The sequence below is a fragment of the Salvelinus namaycush genome, chromosome 4 (genome assembly GCF_016432855.1).
Source record: "Salvelinus namaycush isolate Seneca chromosome 4, SaNama_1.0, whole genome shotgun sequence".
Lineage (NCBI taxonomy): Eukaryota > Metazoa > Chordata > Actinopteri > Salmoniformes > Salmonidae > Salvelinus > Salvelinus namaycush.
The window spans coordinates 74,488,677-74,501,761 of NC_052310.1; the positions used below are offsets into that span (position 1 = coordinate 74,488,677).

The 13,085-nt window shown below is 42.7% G+C and overlaps 1 protein-coding gene across 2 annotated transcripts; it reads right to left on the reverse strand.

Annotated features, from left to right (window-relative positions):
• Positions 1-720: 720 nt before the first annotated feature.
• LOC120046811 (cAMP-dependent protein kinase type I-alpha regulatory subunit) lies at positions 721-12,182 on the reverse strand. 2 transcript variants are annotated; one of them, XM_038992333.1, is made up of 11 exons: positions 12,037-12,181; positions 10,703-10,928; positions 10,360-10,527; positions 7,817-7,908; positions 7,628-7,689; positions 7,475-7,521; positions 6,863-7,021; positions 4,156-4,216; positions 3,833-3,954; positions 3,658-3,739; positions 721-3,443 (listed from the first exon to the last, which is right to left on the reverse strand). In XM_038992333.1, exons 2-11 carry the CDS (start codon positions 10,874-10,876, stop codon positions 3,271-3,273), a joined length of 1,140 nt encoding a protein of 379 aa, XP_038848261.1. In that variant the 5' UTR covers positions 10,877-10,928; positions 12,037-12,181; the 3' UTR covers positions 721-3,270. The 2 variants fall into 2 exon arrangements, with proteins under 2 accessions (XP_038848261.1, XP_038848263.1); XM_038992335.1 differs by having other exon boundaries at positions 3,271-3,443; positions 10,703-10,903; positions 12,037-12,182.
• Positions 12,183-13,085: the final 903 nt, after the last annotated feature.

Sequence of the window (13,085 nt, forward strand, 5' to 3'; positions counted from 1 at the left end):
AGAAACACCAGCAAACCACTGGTGGGTTGTGAACTGTCAGCAAATAGACACCTGCAATATTTCAGAACATCAACAATCTGAAAGCAATACAAAAGTTTTGGACCAAGTAGGCAACACTGCAATCGACTCAGTATCATGTTGATTGGTTTTGAACATACATACGGTTACACAAGTCCATCCATCCAGTCAGCCATACTGTTTTGTACATAAGATTAAAATTGGAAACATGGAAGAGCCTAAACAAAGACAATACCTCAGAAAGGGGTAAAAGCATTACTGTATGTAAGGGTCCTTTCTGTTAGAAAGGGGTGTGGTGCAAGCTGTGAGGCAGGAATGAACAGGAATACAACTTAGACTATAGATTTCTGCAGGAGTTAGAAGAAAAATAGCTAATGACATGTGTTCTTAAGATTCAAGGGGTGAAGCTGGTAGTGAATGACCAACTGTTGTTTGATCGACAGGGGCAGTTTGAGAATACCATTTCATTACTTTACACTATGCTGTAGGTAGGCATAGAGTAGATAACAGATTGTTTCAAAAACACATTAAAATAATTTTCACTATGCTTTAACAGCGAAGCTGCTTTAAAATAAAGATATAATCGTAAAACTCATGACAATTTAATCTGATGTCTGAATTACCACAGTTGGGATGCTTTCTTACGCTTTTTAACTTTTGCGCTCAAATACATAAATAATTAAGTCTTAAAACCATCTACAATTCAGATTTATGTTATTTACTTTAAAAGCCCTTTCGCCTACTTTTAAGAGGTTAACCCATGACTGTCACATACTGTTTTTTCGGTTGACAAGAATAAGCATTTATTTACACTGTGGCACTGAACACCTAAAATAGAATTTATGGAAAAATAAGCATTTACAAAAAGACATTTAAACATACTTAACTTTACCATCATTCCAAACCATAGCCATAACATTAGTTTGTTCAGTCAATAAAGATAACAATAACTTTAATTGTCATAACTACAATAATAATTCTGTTTAAAAACATAGCGATTAAGTTATTTGGTGTATACTGAAAAATGCTGAATACTGAAAACCATTTAATAATCTTTTCCCCCCCTATTGTAGCCAATAATGTACCAACAAATCAGAGGTGTGTTAACATGGTGATACTTCCTGTTTTGAGTTCCACTGCTTCTGACATAATAAGAATCTTCTATGCGTTCCGAGTAGTGCAAAACAATTACTAACATTTAGCACTAGTTTGGTAGCTGTCCAACAGAAAACTTTCTGGTTGCATTAAGTTGTACAAACTCTCAAACTAGATAAAATAACAGTGAATTGGATTGATGGACCAATCAATGGAAACAATGAGAAAATGTGAAAATGTCTGCGATTTAATGTACAGTAACAATGGAGGATAACCATTGATTATCATTGCATGGAAGCTACGTAAGAAATTAGATGCAATCATTATGCTCCCAGCATTCTTGTAATTCTAAAAAGTACAATTTTATGAATTATTTTGTAAGGATGTCAACATTGACACATTTTTATTGGAATCGAACTAGTTAAAAATATCTGAACAATATTCAGCATGGACTCTTACTTCACCATGTTACGTTTGATTGTCCCATCTTATCAATGGCCTGTCCTAACCTCGGCCAATCCCCTACTAAATCACTGCTCGTGTTTAAACTAGAGGAAAACAATTCTAGATTTCAGTGAATGCAGTGAAAGCATACCATATGAATTTGGTACATTTAAACTGTAACATAACTGTGCTCCTATAGGTGACTATAATAGCTAGGTGATGGGTAGCGTAACATTTAGATGAGTAAAAAAAAAGTCAAAGCAAATGGAAGATCATTTTAAGTGACATTGAAGCAAAATTGCATTGGTGGACCCTGGTTCTAAAAGAGGAGGCGTTATGGGGTTACATCCGGGATTAGGGGGTGGGTACAGGGGTAGGGGATGTGTTATGGGGTTACATCCGGGATTAGGGGGTGGGTGCAGGGGTAGGGGATGTGTTATGGGGTTACATCCGGGATTAGGGGGTGGGTACAGGGGTAGGGGATGTGTTATGGGGTTACATCCGGGATTAGGGGGTGGGTACAGGGGTAGGGGATGTGTTATGGGGTTACATCCGGGATTAGGGGGTGGGTACAGGGGTAGGGGATGTGTTATGGGGTTACATCCGGGATTAGGGGGTGGGTACAGGGGTAGGGGATGTGTTATGGGGTTACATCCGGGATTAGGGGGTGGGTACAGGGGTAGGGGATGTGTTATGGGGTTACATCCGGGATTAGGGGGTGGGTACAGGGGTAGGGGATGTGTTATGGGGTTACATCCGGGATTAGGGGGTGGGAACAGGGGTAGGGGATGTGTTATGGGGTTACATCCGGGATTAGGGGGTGGGAACAGGGGTAGGGGATGTGTTATGGGGTTACATAGGGGATTAGGGGGTGGGTACAGGGGTAGGGGATGTGTTATGGGGTTACATAGGGGATTAGGGGGTGGGTACAGGGGTAGGGGATGTGTTATGGGGTTACATAGGGGATTAGGGGGTGGGTACAGGGGTAGGGGAGGCGTTATGTGGTTACATCCGGGATTAGGGGGTGGGTACAGGGATAGGGGATGCGTTATGTGGTTACATCCGGGATTAGGGGGTGGGTACAGGGGTAGGGGAGGCGTTATGTGGTTACATCCGGGATTAGGGGGTGGGTACAGGGGTAGGGGATGCGTTATGTGGTTACATCCGGGATTAGGGGGTGGGTACAGGGGTAGGGGATGCGTTATGTGGTTACATCCGGGATTAGGGGGTGGGTACAGGGATAGGGGATGCGTTATGTGGTTACATCCGGGATTAGGGGGTGGGTACAGGGGTAGGGGAGGCGTTATGTGGTTACATCCGGGATTAGGGGGTGGGTACAGGGGTAGGGGATGTGTTATGGTGTTACATAGGGGATTAGGGGGTGGGGTGTGTTATGGTGTTACAAAGGGGATTAGAGGGTGGGGGGTACAGGGAGAGGGGTGTGTTATGGGGTTACATTGGGGATTAGGGGGTGGGGATTAGAGGGTACAGGGAGTGGGTGTGTAATGGGGTTACATCGGGGATTAGGGGGTGGGGTACAGGGGGTGTTCTGGGGTTACAAAGGGGATTAGGGGGTACAGGGGGTGTTCTGGGTTTACAAAGGGGATTAGGGGGTACAGGGGGTGTTCTGGGTTTACAAAGGGGATTAGGGGGTACAGGAGGTGTTCTGGGGTTACAAAGGGGATTAGGGGGTACAGGAGGTGGGGAAACCCCTCAGACAGACAGTGACACGAAGCTGTTGTACTGTTGGATGTTGCGTTTGAGAATGTCCGAGCAGGGTCCCAGGACACGCTCAAACCGCGGTCGGTCCAGCTTCACACACTTCAGAGGACCGCGGGCGACCACAGTGGCAGCACGGGGACGGTTCATCAGCAGGGCAATCTCACCTGGAGGAACGGAGTACATGTTCAATACAAAACAGGCTTCACAAATCTGGTTAATTTAAATATAACCTCCATATGTGAGAGGCTTCACAACTCAGGTTAGAGCTTTGTGCTTATTTATCATACCACCTTAAAATGTGAGATTCAGGATTAAATAGTGCATATATAAACAAATTAATCTAGAAAGAAACTTGATGCCTGAGGAGGTTCTTCTTACCAAAGTAGTCAGACGGTTGTAACCTCCCAACTTCCACAAACTCCTCGTTCTCAGAGCGACGCTGCAACACAGCTGCAGAACCCTACAGAACACCAACATCAGGGTAGTGTTCAGTAGGGAGAAAAGGTGTTGAAACAGAGTGAAACGGGGAGGTACTTTAGTGTGATGTGCATACCTCCAGTATGATGAAGAACTCGTCGCCAGGCTCTCCCTGCACCACGATCTTCTGTCCGTCATCAAACTGCACCGGCTCCAGAGAGTCAGCCACCGTCAGACGCTCCCATTTGTCCAGAGACTCTGAGGGGGTGGAGTCACAAGATGTAACATCACAATACTGAACCAAAAGGAAACAACTGTACAGTACAGCTAGGTGGTAGAGGAAGGGTTATTAACCCCTCCGGCAATGAACAGCATCTTGAAAGCCACTGTATGCAAGTTGCTATAATCATTATTATTACAGGGGAAAAGTCAAAGATGAGAAGAAACAGTGAGCCTTACCTAAGATGGAGACTTTGCTGAGGAACTCCTCGTACATCTTCCTCTTCCTCAAAGTGCTGCCCTGTAAACAACAAAAATCCTAATGTTTATTCCCGAGTTCTGACGTTTGTTGTAAGCCTTCAAACGCCATCATGTATCTGCTGCTCATAGGGCTAATCTTTTGTAGTTGTCTCCAATGTTCCCTCCAATTTTTTACGGCACTGAGCAAATTTCAGGTCTGCTGAGCGAAAACTTGACGGTAGTGAAAATTCTGTACAACTTCCAGCACGTGTTTACAGTGAACACTAAGGCTGTACACCCTTTGAACTACAGTTAACAGTGGCCAGGTAGGCTATTTGATCATAATGTACAGTAGACCTACCAGAGTGGCCTACAATCAAAAACAATAGAGAAAATGCATGCCATAGCATTTCAACATGGAAAAAGCTGTTCTATCATTTTGCATACAGTAGCAGCCAATGTGTGGTGTTCAATGTAGGCCTACATTCCATGAGACTTTAGAAAAAAAAAAACATGCAGGCATTGACATTAACCTGTTTATCTACTTGTCCTTCAGACATGGAGGTGACTGAAATACTGTTGTTTTGCTTGATGAAAGAAACCACTTTACAAAATAAAATGCATTATTATTCCCATACCATTATTACAGAGAATCAGACAAATTATGCTACCCTCTGCCTATTAGCTACTTAGCTCATTCAACCCGGTGTCAAAATACAACACTGCCCATTTACAAAAAATAAATAAAATAAAGCTCTTTTCTTGAATAGCTTTTCAAAGAGGTCTAGAAATGTACACGTTTTGTGCTCTTGTAGGAAGCAATCACTCCCCTATTACTGACTACAAATGATCTATAACTGGGCTAATAACTCACTAACTAGCAACGGATATGAAGAAAATGTGCACACGTGGCTACATGCAGCTCTCGCTTTGATCTCAAAACAAGCGTACATACTCACGACCGCTCATGCTGTAAACACAGTCCAGTTCAAATATGGCACAAATCCATATACTGCAACGGTCTATTTGCATATAGACCTACTGCAGCTATGATTGGTTATGCCACACCGGTCTGTGTAAAGCACGGGCTGAGTCGTGTGTGTCAATGCAATAGAAACCTACTCAGATGCGTTCCGCCTACAACTAAATCTCTTGCATAGTTTATTATGTTGCATTGAAAATGGCTAATAATGCATTGATTCGAATCACAATTGCCACAGTAAAGGGAAACATTGATAGTGTTAGCAGGGAAAACTGTAGAACAGTGGTAAACCAACCTTTGAGTCAAGATCACTTTGAGTCAAAATGCACGCTCAGATGTTTTTAACGTGACGAAAAAAACAACCCTATGCAACATTAACCAATTATAAACAGTACTGTAGCAATGAGGTTGCTCAGTATGCTATAGGCCCAATACAATATAACCGCATATTAGCTTTGCTTGAATTGCCAATGCATTGTTGTTTGGGCAATTTTTTGGTATTATATTTCAAAATTTGAGGTAGGCTATATGACCACACCAGTAATAGATCCGTTGTTGTATTACTTGTATGCTCACTCAGCTGTGCTTCACATTTAAAATGATTTGCTTTTTATTACTGGGCTGATGGTGCCTGCATCTGATGGTCAGTCTCAGCAGAGGAAGAGAGCAGCAGACTGAGGGTCTGCATCTCAACATCCCTCCATTCTCCCTTTCCTCCACTGACACTGACCAAAAGGGTCCCTGTCTTCCAGCTGATGGCACAACTTGAGTCACACCGCATTATTTCTGCCTTATGCACAAATTCATGTTGTTACTCCTATGAGAAAAGTGAAATATTATTTAATATTAAATAATACCGAAGACGCTAATAATAACAGCGTAAGCCTATCTACTTTCCTACTCATTCATTACTGCTGCAGTGCTTGTTGTAGCACTGAGTGGAAATAGGAAGAACGTGCATTTTATGGCTTATAAAAGTGTTGAATACAAAGTGTTGACAGTACAGAGTAAGAATTTAACATCAATTCACTCATAAAAACAGCATCTCTTTGCTGTACTTGTTGACAGTCTCTCTCTAGCCATGGTTTTAAACATTTAGAAATCTCAGAATAAAATTTGCTGTAGCTTTCTTTTATGCCAGCTATGTTACTGCACACTGTAATCTGAGCCATCCGATTGGCCAGCGGTAGACCTTTCGTGCATTTGATTTGCTCTCAAGGCACGCTGGTAAGGCAGAGTTTGTATCTTCAGACACATGAAATGGTTCAAAATGGCAACAGTTGGCCTACCCGGCGCATAGGACAGCTGAATCAGGTGCACTTACCGCCAGCCAGAGACACATTTTTAAAAATATCAACATAAGGCTTTATCATTGGGTTTTTAACAGAAATGTTTGCCGATCAACTAGGAATGCCTTGGAGATTGACGTGACCACTGCTCTAGAAAGTTGAGAGAAGTTCAATCTAGTGCTTCTCTCTGTGGGCTGATATTTCTGCACGGCAGTCCCGGGGGAGCTGTGCCGACAGTCTCTGGGCTACTGCGCGCATGCAGCTTAGAGGGAACATTGGTTGTCTGTATATTCAATTCATTAAATCCAGCAGTTATAAAAATCATAGCAATTCCACCTGTCCCTACTCATCGTTAATTATTCCAAAAGTATTGAAGGTAAATCAACAAATTGGGTCAGTTAGGTGAAGTGTCATAGCAGAGCAGGGCGAGGCTCACCATGAGTATCCTCCTGTAGCTGTCTCTGTCGATGCCCCACAGTTTGACGTTGGTCTTGGCTCGGACGGTGGCAGCCCTGGGGGTCCCGTAGATCAGGGCCAACTCTCCAAAGCTGCCCCCCTCCCCGATATTGGTCACCCACTCATTGTTGACATACACCTGGCAGGAAGGTGTGGGGGGGTGTTTAGACATTTAGACCAGGTAAGGTTAGTAAAATACTGTCTCTATTAGATGTTGTCGTTTCTGCCTATGTCTATGTCGTTTCTATGTCTATGTCGTTTCTATGTCTATGCCGTTTCTTGTATTGTGTAGAAATAATTAGGTTTGGCCATCTAATTAGAATCCTATTTCTATGAGAGTAGGCATGCTAAGGTATTAGATAACAGGAATCTGAATAACCAAGTAACAGATGACAAAAAATAAAAGTAAGTTGCAAAAGTAAGCCTGTCATATTCCGGGGGGGAAAAACAAGACAAGCTTTCAACTTGGGGGCCTGTCTTTTTTTTTTTTTTTTTTTTTAAATGGAACGCTTGTGTGTGTGTTAACACGAGAGTCATTGTGCAAAAGCAAAAAGAGTGTTGTTGGTTCCTAAAATACATCAAAGAGACGTACATCCGTCTCTCCTTGGTCGATGACGTAGAAATTATCCCCCTCATCACCTGACAGGGAAGAGAGGATATTGTTCATATTTTCTCTGGAATAAAAAGACATTCAGGTCTAATTGAATTTCCACTGAATCTAAAGAAAAATAAGATCCTACTGTACCTTGCATAATGATAGTCTCTCCAGCGATGTAGGTAACTGAAAACATGGCATCAAATATGTCACTGCGAATAAAGATTGTATTTGTTAAGCTTTTGTAAAAATATTAAAGTTTGTGACTTGATCAGTGGGATTGATAAACTCATTGACAACCAAACTTTACAGACAAATCAAAGCCTGTTAACAACATACCTCCTCTCGTTGTCATCCAAGTGAGAGAAAAGCACATTCTTTTCGATAGCTTTAGCCAGGGCAGCCATTGTTTTGTAGTCTTTAGGAATGACCTTGAAAACAAAACGCATCCAAGATTAGGCATTTCACCCAAGCTATTCACAAGATCTCCAGCCAGCCCATAAATGACTAAGTAGAGGACACTTTTGTGGACTAGTCTGAGCGACTGTGTTTTGTGGACTAGTCTGAGCGACTGTGTTTTGTGGACTAGTCTGAGCGACTGTGTTTTGTGGACTAGTCTGAGCGACTGTGTTTTGTGGACTAGTCTGAGCGACTGTGTTTTGTGGACTAGTCTGAGCGACTGTGTTTTGTGGACTAGTCTGAGCGACTGTGTTTTGTGGACTAGTCTGAGCGACTGTGTTTTGTGGACTAGTCTGAGCGACTGTGTTTTGTGGACTAGTCTGAGCGACTGTGTTTTGTGGACTAGTCTGAGCGACTGTGTTTTGTGGACTAGTCTGAGCGACTGTGTTTTGTGGACTAGTCTGAGCGACTGTGTTTTGTGGACTAGTCTGAGCGACTGTGTTTTGTGGACTAGTCTGAGCGACTGTGTTTTGTGGACTAGTCTGAGCGACTGTGTTTTGTGGACTAGTCTGAGCGACTGTGTTTTGTGGACTAGACTGAGCGACTGTGTTTTGTGGACTAGTCTGAGCGACTGTGTTTTGTGGACTAGTCTGAGCGACTGTGTTTTGTGGACTAGTCTGAGCGACTGTGTTTTGTGGACTAGTCTGAGTGACTGTGTTTTGTGGACTAGTCAGGGATGCAAACTGGTGAGGGCCCAAAAAGGTGACTTTTTTTTGCATGTTTCAGTGCAAAAAAAAATGTATCCCTGCTAGGAGGAAATGCAGGTTTTAACTAATTAAACAACAAAGAATATGATCTACATGATCAGTCTCTGTGTGTAAAATAAGTGGTTAATGTGAACCTAACTCAGGTAAAGAAAGCAATTCAATGTTATTTGTTGCCTAGACTTTACTGCAAATGACACAAGTCTTAAGAAAAAACAATACACTTATATTGCAGTTAGACATGAGAGCCTTTATAATAGAACGCTTGTGACCACACACACATAAATATTGCACTTGGGGAAAAAACATCTTGGGGAAAAAACAAATACAATGAAACAAAAACGCAGCTATTTTTGCTCTATTATAGAGGCCACTTATAGTAGACATCAATCAAGTACACAAGGCTACATGTGTGCAAAAATAACGTTCACTGAGTAAAAAAAAATTATAATCCCCTTCACTCACACACACGTGTTACTGTCAAGTGCAACACAACAAAGGCAATATCTTTGGGCTACACTGCACATTATTACATTTTCTGCCTGTGGACATATGTCCTACAATGTGCCAGCAGAGCAAGATACCCTTTGTTGGCATAATTGATCTCTTTCAGGCAGAGAGTACACCTGGCATACCCCTTTTTATCCGCTGTATTGAAAAAGGTGAGAAATAGAGAAAGTGTGTGGTGTTTCTTTCACCTCTATAGTGGCATCCAGTTTAAGCCAGGCCCAACTCCAGCTACACTTGATCCCTGAATCCACTTGTTTAACAAGCAACGCCTCATTTTCACCTAATTCTCTCTTTCTGAAAATTAACCACATACTGTAGAGGTTAAACATTAGTTCACAGATCGTAGTTAGTTCGTTAGCAAATTAACTAGTCAACATTTCACACAGATTCCCAGGATCCAGTAAGCAACTAACGTGTTATAACTTGAGAAACGGCAAGGAGTCGTATACCAGTTAATACTATAGCGAATTGGTTAGGTTACTAATGTTAGCTCATCTGATGTTGTAACGTTAGCTAGCTAACGTTAGCTGTCTGACTTTATTAGCCAGCTAATTTTCACATCATAAACTCAATTATTTGATCAGTTAAGCTGGCTAATGTTGCTCAATATTTCTCTGGCTAGCTAATGGAGAATTCGATCCAGCTAGCAAGATAACGTTACTCAATGCTAACGATTCTTGTTCCACCACACTTTCTCCCTCACCTCAAACTATTCAAATGCCAGTTGTTTTTTGGTTACAGCTCATGAGGCGCTGATGCTGTAACTAGCAAATTGGTTGTCTCTTCTCTCTTCAGTAGCATGCTGCATTCTGTTGCTATGTGAACGATGGATACAGCCTTGGATACAGCCAGTATTGCGCCGAAAGCGCATCACTCGTTTGCTTACAGACAGTAGTGTGATCCAAAGCCAAGCATCCCTGGGACTAGTCCGAGTGACTGTCTTCTGTGGGCCAGTCCGAGTGACTGTCTTCTGTGGGCCAGTCCGAGTGACTGTCTTCTGTGGGCCAGTCCGAGTGACTGTCTTCTGTGGGCCAGTCCGAGTGACTGTCTTCTGTGGGCCAGTCCAAGTGACTGTCTTCTGTGGGCCAGTCCGAGTGACTGTCTTCTGTGGGCCAGTCCGAGTGACTGTGTTTTGTTGATGCTGTGTTGTTTTAGTAGAGCCATGTGTTTGAAGGTGATTTCCTTTTTTTCCTGTGTGCGTTTCCTCACCTTTCTGACATAGGATGCAGCGTCCTCCTCTGTGTAGACCTCAGCGCTGATGGCTCCTCTCCGCCGGCGACCCTTGACAACGGGGTTCATGGGAGGAGACACCTCCTCATCCCTGGAGTCAGAACGGCTGCTGGCCTTCTGCTGGTTTAGGATCTGCTTGGCCTCCTCCTGCACGAGGTCACAAACATCCAATCAGCTGGCAGGGGAATGCTTTACAATATAAAAGGCACTACAATGATAAAACTACTTTCATGGAAGGGCCTGTCAGGTCTGGAGGTACACAGCTAGACGGTACGCATGCATGCACGCACGCAGATGCACGCATACACACCACCCTACCCACCTTCTCCAGCCTCTCAAAGTACTCTCTGAGGAATGCCATGGGTCTGTCAGGCCTGGAGGTACACAGCTGGACGATGCAGTCCTTCAGCAACTGCTGGATGTTGTGTTTCTGCACGTAGAGCTCACACTCCCTCAGACTCCTCTCCTCCTCACTGCTCGTACTGCTCGACGCCATCACGATGTGCTCCTGCTCCGCTACGACCTGGTAAACAAATCTGACCTTTGAACTAGAGATGGAGAGAGACAACTTGGATGGTTACTTCTATCATTTTCTGAAAGAGTTACAATGCTCTTCTAATGTGGTTGTTATTGTCTTCTAAAATGAGGGCGCATGTGAGACAGAAATAAAGTGAAGAGAGGTGTTGCAGGGATGCTTGATGGAAATGTGGTCATATGATGTGATTACATCTTACTAAGTGGTAAACCCACTGTATCCTTGCTTGATGTCATCTGACATTTCTTATCAGTTTCATAATGCAGAGGTCAGGATTACTGTATATCATAAACAGTAAATAGCACCAAGTCATTCCTAATCTAACAAAGTAGATTATCAAAGACGGAGCCAGATAGCAAGCACGCCATGCTGCTTTACTACTAAAGACAGGATCTATTGCATTGGTAAAGTTAAGTCCTCCACCAAAGGGTTACATTGTACTGTTCAGTCGCATCACTCTAAGACAGATCATGAGGATACAAATGATAGAAACAACCATTTATATCAAGCATTAATAAACGAAATATCTAGCCGAGCTAATGTTGACTAGGATTTCAGACAGTTCTTGAATGTCCTGTTATCTAGTGATGCTTATTGTTCTGGCGTTTACTGCTTATGAACTTTCTCCTGGAATAATATGAGAGATGTCAAAAAAAACGTTGATTGGAGCAGTAACGTTTACCAGTTGGAAGGGTAAAAGTATAAAGCAAACGCTGGTTGGCTACGATGCTAGTTAGCTAGCTATATTAGCTATTGCCTTCAAATACAAACAGGGAGCATAACCGATGACAGCATTCAAGACCAAGCTAGTTAGCTAAGTTAGGCCTTTAATACGTAGTTAACTAGGTACTAGAGTTAGTACGCGTCACATCGCTGTTTGGTCGCAGATTACTGGTACGTTAGCTAGTTAGTTAACTTAAACATACTAATGACGAAGCTAGCTTGCAAAAAATTTATTGATTGATATCAAATCTAGCTAACTAGTTGGCATTTAGGCCTGCAAAGCCCTCTTGCCAATGACGCCATCTTGAGCTCTATCATAAACAAATGCGAGGCGGAGGCTACATATCCCGCAATTGCAAGGACATCAATTTTCAACGACGAAGCATGTAAATACTTACAAGAACCCGCGAATTCTTACCGAGCCCTTCGTCACTGACTCGGTTTTGGATGTTATTTCCACAAGCGTAACAAATTTCTCCCTTCGACTTTCCAAATCCTTGGACCGCTGCCCCACCGGATACGGGTTTAGGACCAATCACTAGCCGTCATTGACGTCAATTCGCCTCGTTCTGACATGTGAGCCGTAACCCTTGGCAACATTAAAGGGGAACGCACGGAAATCATGACGTCAATGGGAAAATTATTAAAATGATAGCGGATAGAAGGACCCGATAGTCTCCTATTCAAAATGTCCCATGAACAGTGAGTGGGTGGAGCATCCTCTATTCAAATACATCTCAATATAGGAATATTTTTTGGGATGAGATTGTTGTTTTAGATTAATGTCTGCACGCTATGCCTCAGCAGTTCAGGTTTATAATAAACAATAGATGGCAGTGCCATTGGATTATATTTATGTTTCATGATTGATCAGCCAAGGAATTTGTAAAATACATTGTTGGTATGCATAGCTTTTGTGCAAATTGCAAATGTTTTTATTTTTTATTTTATTTTTTACTCTGCAAAGCTTCACATAGAAAGATGTGTCAAAGATGGTCAGCAAAACATTCGATGGGTCCATCCATTTGATGCAGCACACTCCAACCGATCAAAACAATTCCTCGTGCCCAGAATGAAGGTAAAATTAAATAATCGCAATCGTTTCATTTAGAATGGGCGGTTCTCTCTGTACTTTTTCGGGGGAGTTTTATTGTAAATGAGGAGATTCGATTAATCTCGGACGGGTGACCGAGGATGCGTGTTTTGCACCGGGTGAAAGTTGATTGCATTCGTTGTTGTCTCCCGGGTGTGACGAAATCGGCTCAAAACAAAGTGACGTGGAGCACGTGGAGTAACGCTGAGTGTTACACCTTGATCACACTGACAGCATCATCGAGATTTGGTACACCAGAAATACATTAATTTCCAATGGAACGCTGTATTTGCCTTGCAGCATTGCATTGCAGAGCGTTCTGTGTGGTACATGCATTGGATTTATCGTACCTCT